The 24,544-nt window shown below is 41.3% G+C and overlaps 2 protein-coding genes across 8 annotated transcripts in view; one reads left to right on the top strand and one right to left on the bottom strand.

Annotated features, from left to right (window-relative positions):
* Nucleotides 1–12,995, top strand: part of ccdc177 (coiled-coil domain containing 177) — a 170,051-nt gene extending 157,056 nt beyond the window's left edge. For 4 of the 6 annotated variants that reach the window (XM_026152108.2, XM_080293706.1, XM_026152110.2 and 1 more), the window contains 2 exons: nt 6,999–10,377; nt 12,431–12,995. In XM_026152108.2, the coding sequence (XP_026007893.2) occupies nt 6,999–9,551 (2,553 nt within the window). In that variant the 3' untranslated portion in view covers nt 9,552–10,377; nt 12,431–12,995. Of the gene's footprint in view, nt 1–5,518; nt 6,248–6,998; nt 10,378–12,430 lie in introns of those variants that run through there. The other 2 variants (XM_026152112.2, XM_026152113.2) reach the window with 2 other exon arrangements.
* plekhd1 (pleckstrin homology domain containing, family D (with coiled-coil domains) member 1) lies at nt 12,029–24,195 on the bottom strand. 2 transcript variants are annotated; one of them, XM_026152116.2, is made up of 14 exons: nt 24,077–24,195; nt 23,778–23,952; nt 21,023–21,116; nt 20,791–20,880; nt 20,274–20,350; nt 20,016–20,107; nt 19,869–19,921; nt 19,607–19,701; nt 19,366–19,459; nt 18,539–18,729; nt 17,320–17,452; nt 15,944–16,088; nt 15,350–15,493; nt 12,029–14,920 (listed from the first exon to the last, which is right to left on the bottom strand). In XM_026152116.2, the coding sequence occupies exons 2-14, from the start codon at nt 23,930–23,932 to the stop codon at nt 14,766–14,768; spliced, it is 1,518 nt and encodes a 505-aa protein (XP_026007901.2). In that variant the 5' UTR covers nt 23,933–23,952; nt 24,077–24,195; the 3' UTR covers nt 12,029–14,765. The 2 variants fall into 2 exon arrangements, with proteins under 2 accessions (XP_026007901.2, XP_080149846.1); XM_080293720.1 differs by having other exon boundaries at nt 23,778–24,138.
* Nucleotides 24,196–24,544: the final 349 nt, after the last annotated feature.

Genomic DNA, 24,544 nt, shown 5'->3' with positions numbered 1-24,544 from the left:
TCCCTTTGTTTATTGTAGCGATATTTCACCCTCACCTGTACAACAATAAAAAGCTGATTATTAGTTGATTTACCAGTAATTTAGGATAATCCGAAAAGGCCTACTGTAATTATCGACCAGTCACCCAACAATACAGCAACCATATACCGAATCTGTCTCTGGGTTTAGGATTTTTTTCATCCCTGAGGTTCTTCAAGTGCTGAACTTATTCAAATTATTAAAGTATTTGCAACTCCCATGTTGCTTCACTACTTGTTTGGCATTCATTTTTAGTATCTCCTACGTTCCTCTGTGAGGACATGGGGTCTCAGAAGGTTTACTTCACTTCCCACACACCTCCATACCGATACAGTTGTTTTTTTTTACATTGGAGAATATTATTTGACTTTGTTTATTATTTGTACTATTAAAGCAATTGCTTTAATAGTACCTCCACTGCAATCAGCTTTAGAAAAGCTTTGCTTGTATTTCACTGTATCAGTAAAAATAAACCAGTTATTTCAGATTTATTAAAATGTTAAAAAAAAGGAGGCATACTTCAAGATTAGTATTCTGTGCTTGCAGTTGTAGTTCTATTACTTGTATTTCTGCTACTTTTACACCCACATGTAGTGTCTGAATACTTTTTCAGGCAGTGCATCTGTTTGATGAGTGTGTGATTGCACTTCAAAAGGCAGAATACAGTTGAAGCACTGAATGAAAGACAGAGAGGAGCGGGCGGCTTGTGTGCTGAAGGGGAAAATCGAAGGTCAGATACAAAGCCTTCTCTTTTTAAAGTGTCATCTGGATTTCATTTCATAAATTCCATATATTTTACATGTACTGGCCGCAATTTTCACTAGCTCCTGAAAACAAGGAGGAGGGTATAGCCCTTGGCTGGCCAGCATTTCTTATTACCCTCTTCAAGTACACACTTGCACACAAACATACACACACTGACAGTGATGTAGAAGCATGTCTGGTGATGGAAAAGCATAGCAACAAATAAATAAGCCCACAAAGCCAAATTATCTATGACATTAATCAGAGATGTGAGGGATTTTTACGCAGTGAGAGAGTGAAAGAGAAAGTGGCAACAGAGAGCCACGGGTGTGAAAAGGCCTATTGAGTCTGGAATGGGGTGTCCCGCACCTGCGCTGTCTATTCACCCCACTGTTTACACACTGTCATCCACAATTAATACCTCCTGGGGACTGGGCTGCTTGCCCTCTGCAGGGCCCCCGGACCCATCCAGGCCCTTATGGATGCCTAATTGAGCATACCACTCTCCTGATTGAATTAACAGCTATGTCTCTGGGACCTTTTCCCCTTCCACTAAGGAGGGGGACTGTTCCACACCCGCATGAGACCCCTGTACCATCCCACAGAATAGACAACAGGGAGAGAGGGGGTTGGTGGCTGAATATAGCAAAGGGCTAGAAGCGGGAGTTGAAGAGGTCTAGAAAATGTGGCCCTTTCTGTTGGCAAACCAAGGCTGGAAATGTGAACTGGGGGCAATGAAAGGTCTCAATATTCGCAGGGCCAGTGAGTTCCAGCAGGCATGTAGTACTGTACACGCACGCACACATGCACGCACACATATTTGAGTGCTTGCGCAGCACTAAGTTTCCCAAAATCCAAGTAATCAATCTTGCATTTTATTTTGCTGTTATGATATTTCTTGTTCCTTGTATTTTCTTTGTTTGTCTGTCAGTGAGGCACAAAAATTTACAAGAGCAAGTTTCATGCAAGTTAGTGGAGAGGTAAAGCCCTCCAAAGGAAAATTGGAATTTAAATGCTGGTGCAAATGCTGCTCAGTCAGACAGGGTGCTGTGGTATTGTGTGGCCTTGGTTGATATGTTGAGCAGAGACGAGAAGGCAGAGGAATACTGAAAAAAAGCTATGCGATTGATGTATATGGTTTTGTTACTGATCTATTATTGCATAAGCAGCAACCTAATCTACTCTTTGATTGTGTTATTTAATAATGATCCTTTATAATCGTCTACTCAAAATTAACATAGTTCTCAAAATGAACATCAACACAGCAACCTGTAGTGTTTGATCACCGACTGCAACAGTCTGGTTGTAATCACTTTAAGAAGGATTTTTTATTTTTATCTTGTGCTTTTATTGATAGTGAAACAGCTCAGTCTGAACTGCTCTGCTGCAAAACTATGTGAAGTGATTTTTTTAAAGAAGAAGAAGAAAAGGAAAAAATATGTATAAGTGTTAGAATAAATATATATTTATTCAATGATGTGATTCTGGCTTCATCAAGCTATGATCTCCAGCTTGGACTGGAGCTCTTTGCATCTATCAGAGTTAGCGATTCCAAATCTGAGACCCTGTCTCTCAGTCAGAAAAAAGCAGTGCCCACTCTTGGTTGGGAATGAGCTCCTTCACGGCAGACTCTGAACACTCTGGAATGATTATGTCTCTTGGGAACACCTTGGTGAACCCCAGAGCTAGAGAAGGTTGCAGGAGAGAGGGAGGTCAGGGCATCTCTGCTTAGACTGCTGACCCAGAAAAGTAGAGGTGGGTGGATGACCAGTATTGGCAGATGAATATATCAGTCATGCTCTAATATGAATCATTTCTAACTGGAAAACTATCTGGTGTTTTACAGGAAAACTGGAAAATAGGCAATCATGACAGAATAACCAGCATTCACTGTGCTTCATTATTGTGGTCGTCATTGTGACCCTTCCTGTTCATCTTCTGAAAACCTAATATGAGCTCCCATGCTGCTAGGTTGGAAACCACTACAGTAATCAGTGTAATAATATGTATCCTAAAAATTAAAAAATTATGTCCACATGTTACTTTGTTGGCATCAAGCAATAAAAAATGTTTCGTTTAGGATTTGAATTCTAAAATTCTCTAAAGCCTTTTAAATATTAGAGGAAGCTTATGCGTGAAGTAACAATTAAAAAATAAGATTTTTTTCTAACGAGTTTAAGAAAAATACTGCAAGTTTGTCAGATCTAATATGTTTCTTATTAATTATGTTTGCTGTTTTTGAATAGGAAACATATTAAAATATAAAATGCATCCAAGAAAGCTTAAGTTTGGTTCACTGCACTTGTCTAGACAGCTGTACACACTCACTCCTTGTGTTCAACCCTTAGCAAACACGGGTACAGTAAGCTCCTGGCTCGATGCACTACAATAGTAGTAAAATATAATAATGTGGAAAATCAGAAGCTCTCTGGAGAGATGGAAATGTACCGAGGCCTTTTTATTTCCAGGTCGGTAAAAGAGTTTGCCATGTCTCTATCCATACTTGTCAAAGTTCTGCACACATGTCCAGCTGAAAATCTGATCTGCCTTTGAAGGGAAATGAAATGGGTGAATTCATTTCAGCTGAGGCTGCTGACTGTCAGAGTCATGTAGCCAAAAGTGCGTAATCTCTCAGTTCCTCTTTCGCTATAATTTCCTGGCTGGATTTATCTATTGGCTCTGTGTAAAAATAGCCTTCCTTAAGTGGCTTGAACGGGACGTAGATCCTCGTAACGGCACAGATACTGGCTCACCTGTGTTTTTATAACTGAGTTCCTAAATCGAACAGATGCTTTTGAGGATCTGTCTTTCAATAGATCCTCAAAAGCAGAAGAGCTGATACAGAATCACTTTCCCAATCAGGATATATTAAGGAAAATCTTTGAAATATTCAATATGTTGGTTGTTTCATAGTATTTATGGTATACCACATTAAAGATCTGGTGGTCTATAACTTTATTGGTTGCAAAATACTTAAAAATGTATCTAGAATAAGGATTTTGGCATCTCCAGGTCGGATCCTACATGATGTGGTGGAATGCTGGGTTCTCACCACTACATGGGCTGTGTACTGGTCTCCATGACTGCACCAAGCAGCTCACCTCTCGATGAACCCCCCAGTTCAGCTTTGGTGGTTGGGAGCATGCCCTACCAAAAACAAAAACACAAACACAAAATTTCTGCAGAGCATAACCCTGCACCAGTGAACTGTGCAGCAAGCACACCATGCACCGCTCTCCTTTGGCTCCCCTCGCAGACCCCATGCCCCCAGTTAACAAGCCAGCCAGCACGTTCCTTGTTGTCACTTGTTACCCGCTGTCCTCCCGATACAGCTTGCGGGTGGGGCCAATTAAACTCGCACTGTTCCCCACAATGGGTCAGGAGTTTAGTGGGTCATCATCAGAGCTTTTTTCACCCAGAGTTATCTAATCCTGAAGCTCTGGACCAAACCAGACCAGTCTATATGCAGAAGAGGGCTTTCAATTAATCAACTGCATTTATTAGTGGGGTTGCATGTGGTGATCAAATCCATCAGACTCACAGAGAGAAATACTAATCTTTTTCAACTTCGACTATTTGTACTAGATCTGTGAGAACAATAGTTGTGTTACTACTGATGCCAGTTGTAGTACAGTAAGAAATAATGTTAATGTTATATCATCAGTATTAGTATAAAAATGACTTTCATAGGAAGTGAAAGTAGTAGTACAAAAGGTACAAGCAATAGCAAAATGTAACTGTAGTGGTAGTGTCAAGCAGGGGGGGTTACCTGATGCATTAGTATCCTATTCAACTAAAAGCCTAAAAGAGTTCAGGCTGTGTTGAAGGCCGTGTGTTGACTTTCAAGCTCATTAGTTTGGCACAAATTCTGCTTTTGCCTTAAATGCAGTATTTTCAGCATTTTTGCACATGTTTCAATTAATCTTTGCACCCATTTCTCATTGTCCTAGAAAAACAAGAAGGCAATGAGGGGTGGCTCGAGAGCTGTATTTGTAAGAATTCCCCAACTCATTAATGTGAGTGCGAATGGGTGAATGTAAGTGAATGTGTATAAGTATCAGTCCTTTTACTTATGTAACAGAGTGTTAAAAGTCTATTTCTAAATGCTTAATTTAGGCCTGAATTAACTACATGTTGGGAATATTCTCAAGAAATGTTGTAAAACTTTTACTACACCTTATCACTGATATCATGGACACTTTAAGGTGTAAAATAGAAAAATGATTACATACATTTCAAGTACAGTAATGTTTATCCAACTGACATTAATGTCTGAGAGTAAACCTTTTCACATCAGACATGATGGCTTCTCTGATCAGAACATCAGTGATGGTTCTAAATAATTATCCTATGACACTGTGACACTGAACCAATTCAATCATACCTCTAGCTGGCACATTAGTTTCATGAGTCAGGTTTTATTTTCAGTTGTGCTTTTCCTATATGTCTTCTGTAAAAAGAAAAACAAAACATTCAGGCCTAAATTAACTGTGATCATGCTGTAAACTAGGGTGACTGTAATTTGATCCAGTGTGTCAGTTTAAAAGTGTAAATGGCCTAATGGGGTGTTTATTCTATCATACTAAAATAAAATCCTCGATAACTCAGTATTACGACTGCTTGAGGTCAGATGACCTCCCTGAGACACCCTTAGCATAGATCTGCAGTGCTCTTTCGCCCTCTGGTGTCAATTTCGAGTAATTACATGCATTTTGATTTCACGCCCAGGAGTGGTGGCAGATGTCAGCTTTAAGAGAAAGTGCTGTGACTGGTGATGAGCCAGCCACAGATTAACAAAGACCAATTTTAAAATTCCACGCCTTTTTTATTCCATCAGTATTTTGGAAACATCTCCTACAAAATCACTTCTGGAAATGGAAAATAGACACGTTTTGGAAACTGGCTAATATTCATCTTCAATGGATAAACTGCGTGCGTGGTACAAAAGCAGGCCTGCAGGAGGATCTTTGCTCGGGGGTAACATTCAGCACCATTACGCCAGTTTAAGAGCTTGTAAGTGGAGTGGACAGGCGCTCGGATAATTGCAGAGCGCACTCAGTATTTTTAGCATATTTGCCACAAGCGGGCGGAGCCAAGGAGGGTGAGATGGAGGGATGCTGAAAAGCAGGTGGCGACCGCTGATGTTTACAGGATGAACTTTAGGGAGGGAGGATGAGGAAGGGAGGAAGCTGGATAGGAGAGTCGTCGTAGTGAGCAGATTTCACCGCGAGGACGGTTTTTATCGGTGCTTGTGATCGCGGAGAGTGCACATTTTCAGCGCCGGCGCTCAGAGGCTGACCGGCTGGGAAAGGCTCCGTCTGTGTCTGTCGTGTCGCCGGAGATTGCAACGATGTGATGCACCCATCTTCGGGGCGACGGCCGAAGCCTTTTGCCTGAAACCTGATATTATGCAGGAGACGAGGCTTTCTGGACGGATTAAAGGGGAACAAAGCACCGGTTTAGAAAACGTTTTGCGACCTGGCAGGTCAGTGCATGCTTGCGCGACGCAATACCGCATTAAATTACAGCCAAATCCACCGGATTTAAGCAGCTGTAATGACTGTTGTTGTGCACCAAAGCAATCAGCAATATCTCTTTTGTCATTTTTGGAGTTTTAACCTTGAACCTGAGCTGTTGGTGTTGACAGTGCGGAGAGGGTTTTATGCCAGCATCCTGCTGATATGCAGGAGAAAGGTCTAGGCCTTCACTGTTTGTTACCAGGTGTGATGAGTCCATGTTAGTGAGCATAATAGTGTCCAGTGGTTGTTTACTACTTTCACACTCCACGATATCACATTCTTTTTCCAAGTAAGCTTTTAGGATCAGGTGCTTAATAATTCATACCCCAGACGTCTGTGCGTTAAGCATTTGTAGGTTGATTGTGTGATGTAGAGTGAAAAAATATTGCTATGAGTAATCAGATTCTCTCAGCCCAGTAACTCTGCCGAAAATAGATCCCCCCGTTAAAGGACTGTGGTGTTTTTCTGTGTTGTGTCTCTTCCCTGAAGGGGGAAAATGTCTCATCTGGTGTAAAATCAGTGAGTGCACGAATATGTGTTCATGCGTGCATGCATGCATCTCTGGACCTGTGTAATGACCCTCCCCCCACAGACTGCATCTCTTAAGCTCTTGTCTCAGTGCTATGATCCTCTAATTGAAACCTCTCCCCACTTTTTCATCTATTTTCTCTCCTGTTTTATTCTCCCCTGCTCACCCTGCCCTCTCTTTACCCGCAGCCAACTATGGTTGACCCCTCGGAGGCTGAGGAGCAGAATAAGTGTAAAGGCCCGCAATTCGACACACCAGCTGTGGCCACCGAAGACTCTCGACTGCCAGAAAACACAGATAGCACGACAACAGAGGAAGATGGGGATGCTGGTTTTGAGACGCCACCAACCGGCAGTTCAGAGCCAAGCCCCTGCCACACTGCATCTCCAGCGGCTCCAGAGGTCACCTCTCAGGACTCAGCACCTCAGCAACCACAGACTCAGACTGACAGCGATGTGTCTCCAAAGCTGCACCTGGATCTGTACAACTTTGACTCACCGGCCGCAGAGGGCAGCCGATACGTTTTAACGAGCCCCCGCTCTCTGGAGGCGTGTGCTCGATGCGGGGTCAAGCCTGTGGAGCTGCTGCCTCGCCCGCTCTCTGACTTTGCCCGTGAGGCTCCTGGCCGCTCAATGCGTGTCGCCACAGGCTTGTTTGAAGTCTTTGAGAGGGACAGGCATGCCAAACTTAGGCAGTGCAGGGAAGAGAGGGAAAGGATTGTTAGGGAGGAAAAACGAAGGATTCTTCAGGCAACGGTCAATAGCAGCAATGCATCTTCTGTGGATAAAATGTCCTCTGGCCTCACCCAGTCTTCTAAGTCTGGGCCAGTGACCTCCAGCTCCACCCTCAACGCTGGAACATCTTCTAGAGCCACAGCATCAGGTCAAGCCTCCAAAACAGGTGCAGCTCTTTTATCCAAAGCACCTGCCTCCACTCTTAGTACCTCCCCTAAATCTTTTCATGCGGGACCAACCACATCCTCAAAATCTGGCTCTACACCCTCTACACCAGTTTCCAAGAGTGGATTTCTAGGATCTGGAAAACATCCTCTGTCCTCATCCCCTGAATTAGTAAAGCCCACACGACCACTTTCATCTGGCCCCCCACCAGTAGTTCGGAAGTCCTCTGGTGGTAAATCTTCAAACACTTTTCCTAGACCAACACCGAAACCCCCTTCCTTCCCCAGAGCCAACTCCACTTTGACTTCATCAGCGTCAAAACCTGCAGTTCAGAGCTCTGGGATACCTCTGAACGGTGTAACAGGAGGACCATTTACACAGCACAACGGACATCTTGGATTTCATTCCAAGGTACGAGGAAAAAGCCATTCACTGGAATCTTTACAGCGAAGGATGGATCCCGTCTGCTCTTCAACCTCCACTACTACGACTACGACTACATGCACCTCGTCAGAGTCGGGCGCTTCTTCTTCTTACAGTTGGGATGGTGCACGAGAACACTGGGCTAGAGTCTCCAGTCCTCGAGCTCGCACTCTGGCCACTTTCAACTCCCTAATGGGCCGCAGCCTCAGCCTCGGCGATCTGAGCCACTCTCCTCAGACGACACAGAAGGTGGAGCGCATAGTAAAGGAGGTGAAGCGCAGAGGGCTGAAAGCTGTGTCTGAGAGAGACCGCAAGATAGCAGCTTTGATGCTTGCCCGATATCAAGAGGAAGACATCATGAGCCAAACCCGCTATGTGGCTCACCTTCAGTGGGATAGTGAGCGCAGGATGGAGGAGCTGCGTCGCGAGCAGGAGGAGCGAGAGAAACAGCGTGCCGTGCTTCAGTGTCAGAGAGTGTGGCAGACACAGGTGTCGCTGCGTCAGCGAAGACTCAGCCAGCAAGAGCGACAATCAGCAGCAGCCAAAATGCGACAGGTCGAGGAGAGCGAGGAGCGATGGAGGGAGCTTGCAGAACAGCAGGAGCGTAACCGCCTGCTAAAGTTACAGCAGGCAGCGCGAGAGGAAAAGCACAAGAAGGCTCTTCAGGAGCAAAACCTGAAGAGCCTGGAGGAAGAGAGGGCTGCCATGCTGGAGCAAGAGAGGCTGCTGCTGAATGAGAAGCTCACCATGGCTGAGCTGAAGAGGCAAGAGAAAGAGCACCAGTCCCAGGAGGAGAGGCGAGGTCTGAACAAAGCAGAGAAGAGACGTCACATCGCCCTGATACAGGAAATCGCCCGTAGAGAGAAAGAGGAGAGGGATGAGGCCAGGAGGTCAGCAGAGGACAAGCTCAGCCGTTCCCTTGAAAACTACGAACAGATAGTCGAACGTCGAGGGAAGGAGCTGAAAGAGAAGGCCAAGCGCGAGGAGAAGCAGATCCAGAAAGCACGCAAGGCAGCAGAGAAGCGCGAGAGGCAACAGCAGCAGCTGCTGGAGGCTCGCGTAAAGGAAGCAGAGAAACGAGCCCAGCAGGCAGCTTTGGTGGCTGAGGAGAGGGCCAAAGAGAAGGCGCAGCGGGCAGTCCAGAGCCGACAGGAGAAGGAGAAACTGCAGAAGCTCAACAGGCAGCGCGTGGAGGAGGAGGAGAAGCAGAGGCGTCTGGAGCTGCTGCAGTCCATCGAGAGGAAGCTGGAGAAGAGTGAGCAGATCTTCAAGGAGAAGAAGGCAGTGTTAGAGAGCGCCCGATCTGTGGCTAGAGCCTCTTTTCACGTGCGAGACAAAGTGCGGGAGGAGACCAACATGCGTACCTTTGATAAAATGGCCTTGGAAGCTCAGCTCAAAGCCAGTCTCGATGAGAAATAATCATAGCTTTGTTGTGGACTCCTTACTTCTGGTCATGTGCTTGGGTCCTGCCTTCATTATGGCCTCAGTCACTCAACAGCTTTACCTTTCTACCCATAAGCACCTGCAATGTTATTTTTTCCCTCACATATCTTTACCCATCAGCTGATTTTACTACATTTTTCATAATTTTTATTATCAACACAAACAAAATAATTTTGTATCGTGGATGTAATGAGACTACAAACTAACAGCAACGCCTGTGAAACACATGCAGTGGACTTCATGATAGACATGAGAGTTTTAGGACAGCAGCAAACCCCTTCTCTTTGCCTTCTGCTCCATCGATCTCAGCTACTGGACTGAAAGCTCTGCTGGAATGAAAAGAGTCATTGTTTACCAGGAAGCACAACTCCATGACAACTGCATAGGCTTTTAAGGGAGCACTCATGGAAGAGAAGAATAAGCATAAGAAAAAGAAAAGGCAGATCGCAGATGATCCTGGACCCTCAGAGCAAATGAGAGATCCTTTTGTACATGCACTGTGACACAGCATGAAAATAAAGCCCTGGGCTGAACACTTAACCGCTGACAATGCAGCAGTGGAGGGTCATGTGCACGATACCCGTGCTGATGAAAGCATCGGAGGACACTGACTTCCGCAGCAGGGCCCGTTTCACCGCCCTCTCAAGGTAACAAGAGGGAGGAGAAGCAGTGTGCAGTGCATCAGTGTCAGGACTCTCCTGGTCATGCCGATTACAGTAAAATAGTGATGCACTCTGAAAATGCCCTATCTGGCCACTGATCTGCTCCCACAGCCACCTGGTGACCACGTCAAGGTCAACAGGTACGAGTTTTTATTGCTTCTGCAGCTTATATAATACCTTCTGTTTTGTTGCAAAAAAAAAAAACAACACTTGGTCACACTGACACTGACTCAACAGCACAGAGGGAAAGAAAGACACACCGACTCGCATGCAAGCCAAGAGCAGGTTTTAAAGGCCTCTGGCTGCACTAATCCTACAATCTCAGATTAAAAAAAAGGAGGATGTGCATAGTCTTTGCCCTCAGATGTAGCTGTTGCCATAGTGACATAAGTCAGGATGAAGCAGCAGGAGGTGAATTACTGAGAAGGGAGAGTGCGTGGGAATTTGAGGGGGCTGTCTGTGGGAAACTGGATCTTTTGGCAGCTCATTATTTGTGGGGTGTTACAGGAAAACTACTCAGTTCACTTTGTTATGTGTAAAATCTATGTGAGGCAGTGGGAAATTGCTGCAGCGTTCCCTCTCTTTACTTATTCAGAAGTCGACCTTCACCTGGAGAGTCAGCTGCTCTCCCTGCACGCAACTGCAGCCAGGAAGTAGACTGAACTGAGCAATTCGGGCAGTCACATGTTGGATATCTAAAGCCAGAATAAATATGGCCAGCAGAGGACTAACGGGCTTATGGCTGACTGATCCGCAGTGTTCCAAGCATATAATCATAGGGAGGTGATGTAAGGTCGGAGGATGAGACAGCATATCTGTATGTGCTCATGATGCGATTCAGAAGGTAAAGTCGGCAATCTAAAGTATAGTTACTGTCAAACACAGAGGGTGCTGCAAATCTAGTAATTATTAACAACAGAAATAAATAATAACTCGCCCTGGAAATATAGGAACTTGGTTTACATATTTGCCTAACAAGCCAAAGATCCCCAGTTTGATCCCATAAATCCCTTAGGGGTCGTGCCATGTGGTGCATCTGGTATAAAATGACATCTGCCAATTCAAACATGCAGCAGGCCCTGCTGTGATGACCCCTTTTGGCTAGAAGTAGCTGTTAAAGAGGATATTCATGTTATGGAGATGGTTCATTCCTGTAACACCATTTATCTGTCTGGATGGCGTTTATGTGCTATCATATTTTAAATGGTTTGCCCTTTTCTTGAATATAATGGAACCAGACGGCATTTGCCTTGTGCTGAAAGCACCATAAAAAGCCATTTGAATCAGTGTCTCTTTCCAAAATCACAATACAGTTATTCCGACATTTCCACAACCCTTGTTGTAACCAGTTTCAAGTAGGCACTATTTTATGTTTGCCGAACTACATTCACCAACCCTGTCATTACCCAAATTGTAGTTTGCCTCTAACAGCGAAGAGACGTTCACGCTAATGAGAGGTTCAAAGAATGCAAACATAGCTGACTCCCACCTCAGCTGATCAACTATATGCACACTTTTTTTAGTTAGTGCTGCAGAGCCAGTGCAGTTTTAAGTAGCTAATTGCTTTTTGTGTTGCTTTGAAGCAACACTTGAACATATATATATCAAATATATTTAATGTAACAAGTGAAGATACCATCTTTTTCTATAGACAATTAAATAATCAGTATCTGGTGTGCAAAAGATAAAAATACATGTTTTTTTGTTAAGGTAACACAATGAACTGTCTGAAATGCACATGCATGTTACCAACCAGATTTACTTCGTGATACTGAAAACGCAAACAAAATGTCTTTTAAAAAGGTATTTATTACTTGGACTTTGTAGTACAATGCTTGGGTAGACATTCTTGTTTTAGTACAAGTAATGAGCCTTCCTAAATAAAGCAGGAAATAGTATTTCACCATCAATTATATTCAAATAAAGTGCAATAACAACAGAAAAGGACAAATAATCAACCAGTTGCTTGTTGCTGAAGATGGTTCTTTATGGCTGTGTCTTTGGACTCATGTAAGTCTGCAAAGTGAATGCAGTCTGAACTAAAATGCCCAAATCTTTCATTGTACTCTGGCTTTAGATTTCTTCCTTATACTTATTTTTAACACTAGCCTTCATTAAACTTCTGTTTTACTGAAGACCAAACTGCACTGCCGATACCCACATTCATCGCCGTCTTATTTTTTTGTGTTTCAGGTCCTGGTGATGAGCGTGAGCTGGTGATGTAACCCACAAGCCTCCCGACAAAACTGTTCCTCCCACACTGAGCTTTATCAAAGTGTAAAAAAAGCCTCTCCTGGTGGAAATACAGTCTTATCAGATCTAATTTTTTAGGTTTTTATTCAGTTTGTACCCGTTAACAGTGCCAACTATTGTTCTGCAGAGAAGAAGAATCTTCCGCCTTTTACCTGCATCAGTGAAACAACGTGTGCAAGGTTCAAAAACAGCTTTATTAGCATCAAGTCGTGTTTAGTCCCGTATGTTTCCTTCTCATCTTCCCCTTACATGTGGGCTTTGTTTCTGTATCACTTCTGGTGTTGAGTTATTTAACATTTGTACATTATCATAAAATGCTTCCTTTGATGAATTACATTGAGTTGCATTATCAAGAAAGGATTTTTTCAGATGTAGCAATAATGAAATGGTCGTGGATGATATCGAACGCATCTGTCAGTTCATCGTTTCCGTCAGTCCCCTAAACTGAAGGTCTGTGCATACAATCAAAAGTGGAAAAATAAAAACAAACATTTTTCAAGTTGGATTTGCATTGTCTGTGCCATCTGCTTCATTTAGTAAAGAGCTTTTTTCAGGAATACAAAATGGTAAAAGTACTAGCAGTTACACAGATACATCTTTAACACAGATATTCATTGGTAGAAGAATCAGAAAAATGTACTTCAAATATTAACAGTAAGTGTAATGTATATTTTGCATCATTTTTCTTGTCTTTTTATTTTTAAAAAACCTTTTTAATACAGTAAGGTTTTTTAATTACAGGTGGTTCCAAAACTAGTGGTCAGGTCCCTGCAGGGGTTGGAAAAAATCAATCTGACAGGTCCTGAGAAAACTAATGGCGTGGAAAGTCTAAGAAACAAGTTCCTACGTTTTTTGTTTTTTTTTTCTAATTCTGAGCTTTGAACTTTCTCGGTTTAAGACTCAGTTGAAATCAGGTTAGGTCATTGTCCTACCTTTTTTCCCCTCACATGTGCCATACAGACGAAGAACACGTGTGGATTAACAAGGATGCTACCTTACTATAGGGTGCAAGAAGCAGAACACAGGACAACAACACACTCCATGTGGATTCCCCTGAGTATCACCCACAGCTGCTCCCAGATTGGTGCAAACTGCCATGATCAGCAATGACCCAGACTTTGTACTAAGGAGCTGGCGGGGTAAAGACCTTTTAATGTATGTTGTTCATTAAATGTCTTTGTTCTCACATCCACCTCTTAGGGGAAGTGACTGAAGAAAGATTCAGAGCTATAGTGCATTTGTGAAAATTTACCTATTTGACCTACAACTAAAATTAAACAACAGGTTTTCTATAAGAGGCCACAAACCAAAGACAGGGAACCACTGATTGGCAGTAAATCATTTTAAAAACTCTTGTGTTGTTAGTTTTCAAGCATGAAAAGTAACTAGTTAATATATTGGTTTAAGTTTAGCTTAAGGATACTCACATGTGGCTTTATCAGATCTGAAAGCTTCACGTGGTCATTTTCAGTCAAATGGTTCCAGAAACTGTTGACCATAAGGAACTAAAACTCAGCAGCTATTAGGATGTTTCCACTGCAAGAATTCAGAAAATATGGATATTCACACATTCTCTACGTACTGTTTAAAGAAACTAGTGACCATGAGTGACTATGACTCTTTTCTGACAGCACTATATAGTAAATAAACTGATACAATCAGCACCTATTAAATAGAAATTTCAGACAATAATTAAATAGGGTTATTACTAATGCTTTCTTGAAGGTTATGCTAAAAATAAATAACAGTAAACCCAAAAAGGAGTAGGTAACGTGGCATTCCTAGTTTAGCTTATGTGATTAGTTCCTTCTGGTCAACAAAAGACATAATTTATGTTAATGAAAAAATTTAAAGTTCTACTCTAAAATAAATCCCCACAGCTCTAAACAGCAAAACTCAAGAGCTGCTTTGGAGTCTTGTTTTTCACCTAGGCGCTTTAGGCTCCACAGTCGCTCTTATTTGCCTAATCTTCAGTTTTCCCTGCTGTAGGAATTTAGTTCCCAATTTAACTCCACTAACATTCCTAGATCTGTTGAGTCTAAAAGACAACAAACCCATCAGACCATGAGAGAACAGAAAAAGTGGTCTTATATTTAATCTTTTAAATTTTGACTGATCAACTAAAACTTTGTCATGGTTTCAAATAACACAGCTTTCTGTGCACATTCATTTACAGCGTCTTAATGATGGGTTTGGTAACAGCATCTCTGGGTGACTCTGAGACTGAGGTGAAGCTAAGGACCGTTTCTCTTCTTTTACCTCGCTCTATCTCCTCTCAGACGTCTGTTATGTTTGTGGCGTCCTTGCGAGCCATGATCTTGTACACGCTCTCTCTGAAGCTGCTGTCCGAGGTCAGGCGTCGGGCGGTCTCCCTCAGCTCCTCGATGCTGCCGTCAGCGTTGGCTACAGCGAACGACTTGGAGTGTTTCACTGTAGCGAGACAATGAAATGTGGAGCTCAGTCAATGGAGTGCTCCATTTGGGACAACGACATTTCAGAAATGTATTGCTTTAATCATTTGTCACGAAGACAATGTGTTGCTTTTCTTGATTTTTTTAATAAATAGTATTAGGCAGAGATCTGGGGTTTTTGGACTGGTAACTGGGGCTCTGAAAAAAGATTAACTAAACAATTTCTCAGACTCTATGGCAAAACCTAAAATAATTACTATTATTTAACAGTCTGTAACCGTAATACAAGTAGAAACTCAATAAAATGGCATTGGATTTTTGAACACTTTAGAAAGAAAACTTAAACACTCCACAGAGAGAGCCAAATGTACCTGAGAGTAGGGACTTGAGAAGCATGATTCTTTGGTGCTTTATTATGCTATGATGATTATTTCATGATATTACTTACACCAGTGACGCTTCGAAGCTCGCCTCTGGATTCGGCAGCTCTTAATTCTGCGCGCAGCAGCTTTGTGAAGGTATACTGCATTCTTCATTATGGCTGGGAGCTTTGCCTCAATTTCTGCTGCACAGATACACTCCTCAAAGAACCCTGGATACACACAATCAGATGCATTCGTTATAAAGAGGATGCTCTGCCTTCAAACATGTACCCTCAGGCAGGGTCCTGATTTCATGCCTTAGTGGTAGCTTGGAAACTTACAATGACAGGTTAAAATATGGCATTGTGGTAAAAAAATTACAGAATCAGTTCTAGTACATTTATCTAGTAAATTTTTTGTCTACTGGAATATTTAATAAGAAATGATTGAGTCATATTTTCTAGTGAACATACAAAGTCACAGAGGTGTGAGAAGTGCCAAATTAAATCAGTTTCCATGGCAATAAAACGACTATCCCTTGTTCTGCGTGTGCATGATCCACCGCCACAGTCAGATTTCTCCAACAACAGACTTAAGCTCTTTGAATTTTTCAGTGCACTTAATGCATCATATATTGACCAGATAACTACACCCAAACGGATAACAGTGCATGCACTCACTCCTCAGCTGCGTGACGTCGCCCTTCATCTTCTCATCTCTCTCTTTGCTATGCTCCAGTGAGTTCAGGCCTTTCTCCAAGTTCTGCAGAGCCTCTTCAGCCTCTTTTAGCCTCCTCTCCAGCTCCATCCGAGACTCTATCTCTGCCTGGGCAAAAGGGGGAATAGAAAGCCAAGTTTATTTAAGACCTATACTGTAGAGGATTTTTAGTCCATAGTATCCTGATCAGTTGCTGATGTGTTTTTGATGCGAGTTTGAAAATTGAACTTAAACAGAATAAATATTGATTGATGTTAGCTTTTGTCCAAAAACATCTCTGTAAAACTCAATTATGTAGACATCTATAGTGTTAGGCTATTCCACATGTAGGTATTCTGCATCTGAAACTGCTCATCTGCACTTTACAAATAATCAACTTAAGCTGAGGCCTGAGAAACAGGGATGCAGAAGGAGCCGTCTGAGCAGGTAGACTAAGGTGATTAAGCAAAGCAGGCAGAAAACAAATGTAATTTCAAACAGAGAAATTAGACAACAAATGAGAGTGAGAAACCCCGTCAATGCAATGCATACTTTAAAGTCAGGGAGATCAGACTGAGTGTGATGGGCGAGCCAGCTGATTATAGGCAGGATGCAATAGAAACAACTGACAGGATGTCATCATCACTCTTTCTAAGTCTTTAGTGGCGTTAAGGGTGTTTTTATGAGGATTTTACATTCAGAATGTTTTAATTGGCCAACATAAATAAAGGAATGTAATTATTAGAAGACTTTGAAATATTTTGAGATGTCATGACTGTTAAAAAAAAAATTATGATTTATTCCATTTAATTCCACAACACTAATACATGCTAGCTGTACCAGTGTAATTGACTTCCTGCTGTGATTTTGCTGCTATACAGCCACTCAGTAATGTATAATTTGTGAGACAGATGCCTTATATTGTGTCATTTCTTTTAGCAACAGTTATTGAAAAAGTTAGCTTATTTTTCTTATCTTTTTTAATGTGAATATAAATTTACATTTGCACTTTTGTCTTGCATTTGGATGCAATGTAAAAAAAAAAAAAGCATTTGAGTAACTTTTACAGAGTCTGTAGCAGTTGTGATGCAGTTGTTACGAGATGCTACACTGTTGTTATAGGTGTTAAAATATGATATTATGTTTCCAGCAAGCTATGCTGTAGGGTCTGAAGTGTCACACATCAATACATACACAGACTCATCTAAATATCTAAATTCTTTGGAAGTTGTGAGAGAAAAAAAAGTTCCACTCAAACTACATTTAAAGACTAAAGTCTGCTGGCGGATTAATGCAGTGATCTTTGAAAAGGTGTTTCATTAACATGCAGGCTGAGAGCTGCTGAGTCACACCGTGTTACCTTGAGCTCAGCCTCAGTCTGCTGCTTGTCCACACTGAGCTGAGAGAGCGAATGCTGCAGCGTCCGGGCCTGAGACGAGTAGTACTCCCTCTCCTGCTGCAGGACTACAGCCAGCTCCTCATTCTCCCTGATCCTGAATAAAAGAAACCACACTCAACATTAAAAAGGAAGCACACACAAAACCCGACCAACTTAAAGGAAGGGTTTGGTCTGTGGGTTTTTAAACAACACTGCCTGTATGGTGGATGCATCTGTCAGTTTTCTTACGGTCATGCTGCTCACTGAGCTCTACAGGAGACACATGAATGTACACCTCAGGTCATTTCTGGGAAGATCTGGATTTTTTGTTTAAAGATAATTTATCCATGAGTATTTAGTATCTGCTTAAAATGTATTTACTGAACTAGTTTTTGAGGTTTTGGATCCCAAAGGTTCAAAGTATTCCTTACAGAATAATTATGTTCCATGGTTTATTTCTGTTTTCTATCTGTGGAATTAAATGAATTCCTGAATGTCAAATAAAACTGAGAAAATATTTACTTTCATCGTGATACGAGTATGAAAAGGGGCAAACACTGTATAAGTAGACGAGTATAAAAAAGCAAAAATGCATCTACAGTTAGTAGACATTGTTGTGAGATCCATTCATGAGCATGCAGGGTTTAAAATCTCATCAGCAGCATCCTTTATACTACATTTAATGTGATCCAACATATCTAGCGTGATACAACAAGCGAAGCAATGTATGAGAATGTTTTCAGTCTGATTATGTTACATAGTGTTCATGTGACAAAAATACTGCTGTCAGTCCAAATGTTACGTAGGAAAAATGGCTGAGTAAAGGTCAAGCATACGGAAAATGCAATGTTATAGGTTTTAGCATTTTGTAACTGAACATTAGTGCTACACAGTCAATAACAGCTGCCTGTAAAACTTCACTTACGGCCGCCAATCAATCTGCTGGTTCTTTTAGGATCAATACACATTTCCACTAAGAGTTACATCCTGTAATACATTATTATAGAAGTTCCCTGTCAGACTGTTTTTTGTGATATCCTGGTATGATGTATGATTCATCAGTCAAAGAATATCAAAACAGAACATGGTCTTATTTGATGTACCCTCTAAAAAGAATCAGAGAAATAAAAATCCTAAAATATTCCTTGCTGACTCCAACAATGCTCTGCCAGTAATCGTTTGCTCTTGAGGTTACACCCACTTATCCTCAGCCTGATCTTTCTCCTTCAGCAGGATCTTCATTTGCTCCTCAATGTGATGCAGGTCCTGCAGCAGGTCACCGTCCTCAGACTCCATGCAGCTTTTTTCTGAGCTCTCCACCTCCGCCTCCTTCTCCTCCTGCTCCTTTACTCCCAGCAGCTGCAGCGTTCGCTGTTTCTCCTGGGACAGCTCCTGATGAAAAATGAAAAACAGGAGAGATACAGATTTTGCTTACTTAAAAAAAAAAAAAGTTGATTTGTCACATATACATTTTTTAAAATCCCCTATTTAATACTTCATATAAGCCAAGTGAGAATCTTTTCATTGAAATCAACTTTGTTTATTGTGTCCAACATACTGTTTTAAACCTGCCTGAAGTTATTTTAGCACTAAGTACAACAACAACAAAAACATAACAAGCAGCTGGATAGCGTGGTAGTGAGACTACACGCCTTTGGAGCGGTAGTCGCAAGTTCGAGTCCTGGCTGAGGATAACTGTATCCAGTTAGGGTCCATTCGGGAGAAGGGTCTCATGGCCTGCTCTCCCAGTTACATGAGGTACAACACACATGCTACGGCCAGGACATCAGGGGGGTATCATCATCATCCCCGCCTGACCAACACTTGAGGAGGTTGTGGTTTTAAAGTAGTTAGTTCAGTTCAGAGTAAAGTAGCTAGTAGTAGAGGTGATGTGTAGACCTCTGGAGCTGGGGAGTGGCCCCTGTGACCTGACCCCCGGATAAGCTAGAAGGTGGATTAGGTGGTCTGAAATCATGTAGTGTGTCGTCGATTCCTGTATGATACAGGAATAGGTTTTCAATTAAATACCTCGAGGGATTTTTGCAGTGTGACCGTCAAGCTGCTCAGCTCTTCTTTTTCACGCTCGACACCTTTCAGGGACTGAGCTGTGCCATCCAGGTCGCTGCAGTTCAGCACGAACAAACGTGGAAGTAAAACAAAACAGACAAAGAGATGGGGATAAAACCGTATTTAACCTGCGTTAAATCAGCACCACTACAATGATTGAGCATGGAGAATTAAGTTGAACGTATCAAGGCTGAGTGTGTACAGTTTGATCTGCTCCTGCTCCGCCTTTAGCTCCACGACCACTTCTTCAAACTTCTGTTTCTCCTCCTCCAGGATCTGGTTCAGACGCTCCAGCTCCTGCATGAACAAACAAACTGCATAACTATTAAAACATAACACATCAATGATCTCATGATGAAGGTGACTACTACATCTGCATCTTTCATTTTATCATCTCCATATAAAACTTAAATGATTTGTTTATTTACAAATCAATACTAATCTCTTAATCCTTGAAAGTTCACCTCTCTCTGAGCTCGTTGATGACTAAGCTCCTCAGTCTCTTCCATCAGTTTATCTGGAAGAAGAAATAAATATATTGCTAATACCCTGCCTTCACTTGTAAGACCTTTGAAAGGTAAATTTATTCAGATGACCTTTCTCCTGCTTACCCAGGTATTCTTGCTTCTCTTTGGCCAGCTGCAAGCCCTGAGCCTCCAGACTTTCAATCATCGCTTCCCCCAGCTGTGCATTTTTCCATGTGCTGTTGGGAAGATGCAGTGATTTGAGAAAATCAAAGCACTATTAGCAAAATTAAAACATTCAAATGCTTTTAAAAAGCTGCAGCAGACAAAGGAAGCATGTTTTTAACAGCAGAAGAAATGTGTCTCAAAAATAATCATTCTGAATGAAGTAAATGAATTACTCACACTTTCCCTGACTCATGGAGCATCTCCATCCACTGGACCTGCTCCTCCTGAGACTCAGCAGCCAGCACTATGGTGCCCTGGGGGCCAGACACACTGTGTTTTACATGTTAGCAGCTAATAAATGATCGTTTCATGCTGTAAAATGAATTTTGGCTGGGGCGGTGCTGGTAGTGTGTCTCTCTACAGCTCCAGTCAGTTAACTATGTGCAAGTTGTTTGACATGTTTATTTTTGTAGAAATTTGTTGTTGCGTGTTGTCTGTGTGCAGCTTTTTCTCCACACGCAGCTTCACAGATGACAAGTTTTAGACTTACGTGACATTAGTTTGTTAACCACTTGGGGGCAGTAGAAAAAAAACTGTAACCACAACATTAATAATTAACATCTACCTTATTTTAGAGTACTTCATCCTGGCATACGGATTTCTAGCTTAGTTTTTGGTGTCCACCAGCTTATTTTAAATTTGATTTAAACTTGCAATCATTTATAATGTAATGGGAAAAGATTTTTGTTCTTACAGAGAAATCTTCAAGGTTGATGATGATGGCAAAGGGCATCCCCAAGTCTTCATTTGCTGACACCACACATCCTCCCAGAGGAATGACTCCCTAAGACAGGAAAAGGTTTTGTTTTTTTGGTCATTTGAGTTCATTTGATCTTTCAAAACTAAACTAAAATATCAGAAAACAAGCACATCTCTAACTTTTGCTCAATTTTGTTATTGTTACCAGAGATACTGCAGCTGCTCACCTTGGGGTGAATGTTGAAGTACCTGTTGGTCTCAAAGTTTCTCTTCTCACTTTCTGCATAGTAGAGCAAGAAGCTGTCTTTGATGATGAAGAATCTTTGTACCAAGGAAACAATGAAAGCAAGACTGAGTGAGTCCTGTGGGGCTAAAAGGAACCAACGTCTGGCATCGCTCTAAGTTTTAGTCACTCGATTGACTGAATATAAAAATGTTTTTGCTGATAACCCATTAACACTTTTCTCTGCTCGTTTCTCTTTATGCAAGTTTTTCAGTCTTATTGCACACACGTCTTTTGTAATATCTTTACTTTCTCATTACTGAATCCATGCTATGTTAACACACTCAGCCTAGGGACTCAATTTTCTTTTACTGCTGCTGCACTAAATAATTTTGTGGTTTTGAAAAAGTTTCTGTTTAAACAACTGTTGAGTTGCTTTGGGTTAAATAGCAGTGACGAGTACAGTTATTTTGTGTATGAGCTGCTGTTTTCTGTCCATTTTATTTTTTGGAGCATTAAGAAGAATATTCATATTTTTCCTAAGTCCACCGGTCCAATCATCAGTCTGTTCATCACACCAATCATAACACAGAGAAATGTGTGGCAAGAGTGGAATCATTTTTTTTATGTATTAAAATGTAAAATTAAGTTTAGAGTGTTGTGAGAGCACATGTTTTATTATTACAGACATACTATAAGTATAATCTGGATGAATATAATATATAATAAACCATTTTAAACCAGTTTTTGTTATATAACATAATCCCATTTATCGATCTGTTAATCAGAGTACTGCAAACAAGTCTACACACTGTTTAGACAAACATCCTTAAAATAAGGATGTTTGTTTCAAAGAGTCATTACATTAAATTAAATCTGACACATATAAAAAGAGACACAAGAAAATTAGTTCATTTACAGTTCTGTGCAAAAGTCTTGAGCCTGCCTTTATATTTTGTTAGGAAAATGGGAAATAGGTACAATTATTTATTGAAAAATGTGCAAACACACATGTAAATAGAGTCTATAGAACAAAAACAGAGTTTGTGCAATTCTAACAAGTTTGAAATTAACATGAAAAATATTTGGTATGATTTATCACTCCAAAAGACCTGTTTCGACTTATTTTCAGTCTAGTTTTTATTTAATTTGGCACGCACCAGCATTTTCTCTTTGTTTTCCTTCCTTAAAAATGGCTTCTTGACAACCGCTCTACCACTGAGACCATTTCAGTAAACAGTAGATGGATCAACTGCACGGCTAGAAGCATCTCTCAGGTACCATGTCAGGTCTTTGCTGGATTTTCTTCCCTATTAAGGATGTGACTGTCAGACAGTACAGATAAAGCTTTAGGCCTACCACGTCCTCTTTTGTCCTCAATTTGTCCAGTTTCCTCACAGGACATGCTGCACACCATCTAAACAACTTTTCAGGTAGCGGCACTTTGTTGTTGTAAAAATAGTTCTTTGCCAGATTGTTTGTCATGTGTAAACTCAGCATTAGTTCATCATTCAATGTTTGAATGATTCATAGGTCAGTGTGAACACACAGCATTTCATCACAATACAGAAAAACACTGAAAGACCTTCAGAAAGCCTTGTAGTCTCATTCCTTGGAAACAAAATATAAAGAAATGAATAATAACTCAAGGCTTTTGCACAATACTGCACTAGTTTAGGGAGTGGCTTTGTGAGTTTGGGTGGGACTCATAACGGAAATGACTGACTAAGAGATATATTTATTTTAGAAATTAATCAAAACTAGTGAATAAATTGTTAACATTTAGTTTCTAGTATGAATACATCCTACTTTTCCAACACTAGAAGATGTTCCTGTCTTTAGAAAAATCTCCTACAACACATCCAAATGTGTAATACTCGTCCTGACTTTCATTAAACTATTTAATTTTCACCCTAAAAGCAGCTGTGGAATATGCTGGACTATTAACACTTAAGGCTGATAAGTCTTTTACATACATTTCATCCCACTGGTTGGGAGATTTATATTAAACAGCTGGTAACGACAATAAAACCTACTAAACCAAATTTAGCACAGAAATCCAAAGAAGCACTTACTGAAAATTTTAGCGACCTTTATGACACAAGCAGCTGGGATAGGTTACAAATGGTGTGCTGCAAATGGACTCTCTGGATCCACCGTATATTGTCGTTTTAACTGTTATGTAAACTAAGAGCATTACCATGACTCAAGATATCAATCCAGGCATTTTGACCAAATTTAAACTGCTCTCAGGATATACTGAAAATGCGGGTGTGGATAAATATTTCCTGTTATTATATAAAGCAATCCTCTAATACAAAACATGTCAAAGTACAGTTTACAAAATCCTATTGCTCTCTTCTGGGATTAAAAATAAGGAAGTTTAATCAATAAGCATTCATAAAAGATAATAAATAAAACAATTATTGTCAATTTATAGGGAAAAATTACTCCAGATGTTTTACCTACAATTTGTAATGCAAATTAAAAGGTTTCATTTTCTCTCAGTATGCAAGAATTTTTATTTTGCAGCTGTAACAGCCAATAAATGAGTTCTAAATACAACACAGCTAATTCAAACTTTTAGTTCAGACTTTGATACAGGAGAGAAAATTCTAACCACTTCCTAAACATGATTGTTTTGTCGCTGTCAAGGGGCAGCCTGCAAACTAAAGAAAAAGCTGAGGCATCAAGAGAATTGATCACATTTAGCTGTAGGATCAAAACAAAACAACAACTTAGTCACACCTCACCCTTACCTGCGCGACCACTTGGCTGATGGCCGACCGAACGGCCTCTTCCAGAGCACGCCATGCAGCTGCACTTTGGTGCTGATGTCCAGCAATTCAGAGTCTGACTGCTCCATTGATGACCAGGGCGAAAACCGAGAGTTCCTGGATGAAGACGAGAACATCCTCTGTGGCTTCCCTCGCCCTGGGAGGTGGGACAAAAACGATCAATAAAATAAAAATAAATAAACAAAGCACAATGCAATCACTCAATAACAATTAGTCCAGCAACACCCGATAAACACACACATACACGCACGCATACACACATAGAGGTGCTGCAGGCACAGCTTCAATACAAAGCAGGAAAAGCAGAAAACAAATCCCAATAACTCAGCAGGGCGGAACGATGCAGCTGCCAATACGCTCATCAGCTGGAGGCAGACTGACTGCACAGCGATGATGAAAACAGGATGGGGGGGGGGGATACTGGAAGGCAATGGGGGAGGGAGAGAAGCTTTAGGAATGAGTTGCTAAATCTGAAGCCAGTCGATATATTCCAGCCAGTAAAAGCTGTTATTCAGATTACAGTATTTGCAGAGAGGAGCAGTTTCCAGTTATTGGCAGGTATGAACTCTCCAGTCTCTCCATCAGTCCATCCTGCACCCTAGCAGTGAGTTAGGAGGAAAGCCATGGTTCCACAACTTTCTATTAAAGAGGATGAAGAGTCAGAACAGTTGTTGTATAGCTTTAGTGTCACGGGTATCAGATTCATTTACAGAACATGTGTCCGAGTG

Source organism: Astatotilapia calliptera, chromosome 19 (assembly GCF_964374335.1).
Source record: "Astatotilapia calliptera chromosome 19, fAstCal68.1, whole genome shotgun sequence".
NCBI classification, from domain to species: Eukaryota; Metazoa; Chordata; class Actinopteri; order Cichliformes; family Cichlidae; genus Astatotilapia; species Astatotilapia calliptera.
This window is presented reverse-complemented; position numbering and strand designations above follow the sequence as displayed.

Excerpts from the sequence above, each read along its gene's own strand:
- plekhd1 (XM_026152116.2), bottom strand. The coding sequence starts at position 23,932 with ATGTTCTCGTCTTCATCCAGGAACTCTCGGTTTTCGCCCTGGTCATCA. Across the intron at positions 21,117-23,777 it reads TCAGCCAAGTGGTCGCGCAG|ATTCTTCATCATCAAAGACA; the intron begins GTAAGGGTGAGG and ends CTTGGTACAAAG. Across the intron at positions 17,453-18,538 it reads AAAGATCAGGCTGAGGATAA|GATCAGGGAGAATGAGGAGC; the intron begins GTGGGTGTAACC and ends TCTTTTATTCAG.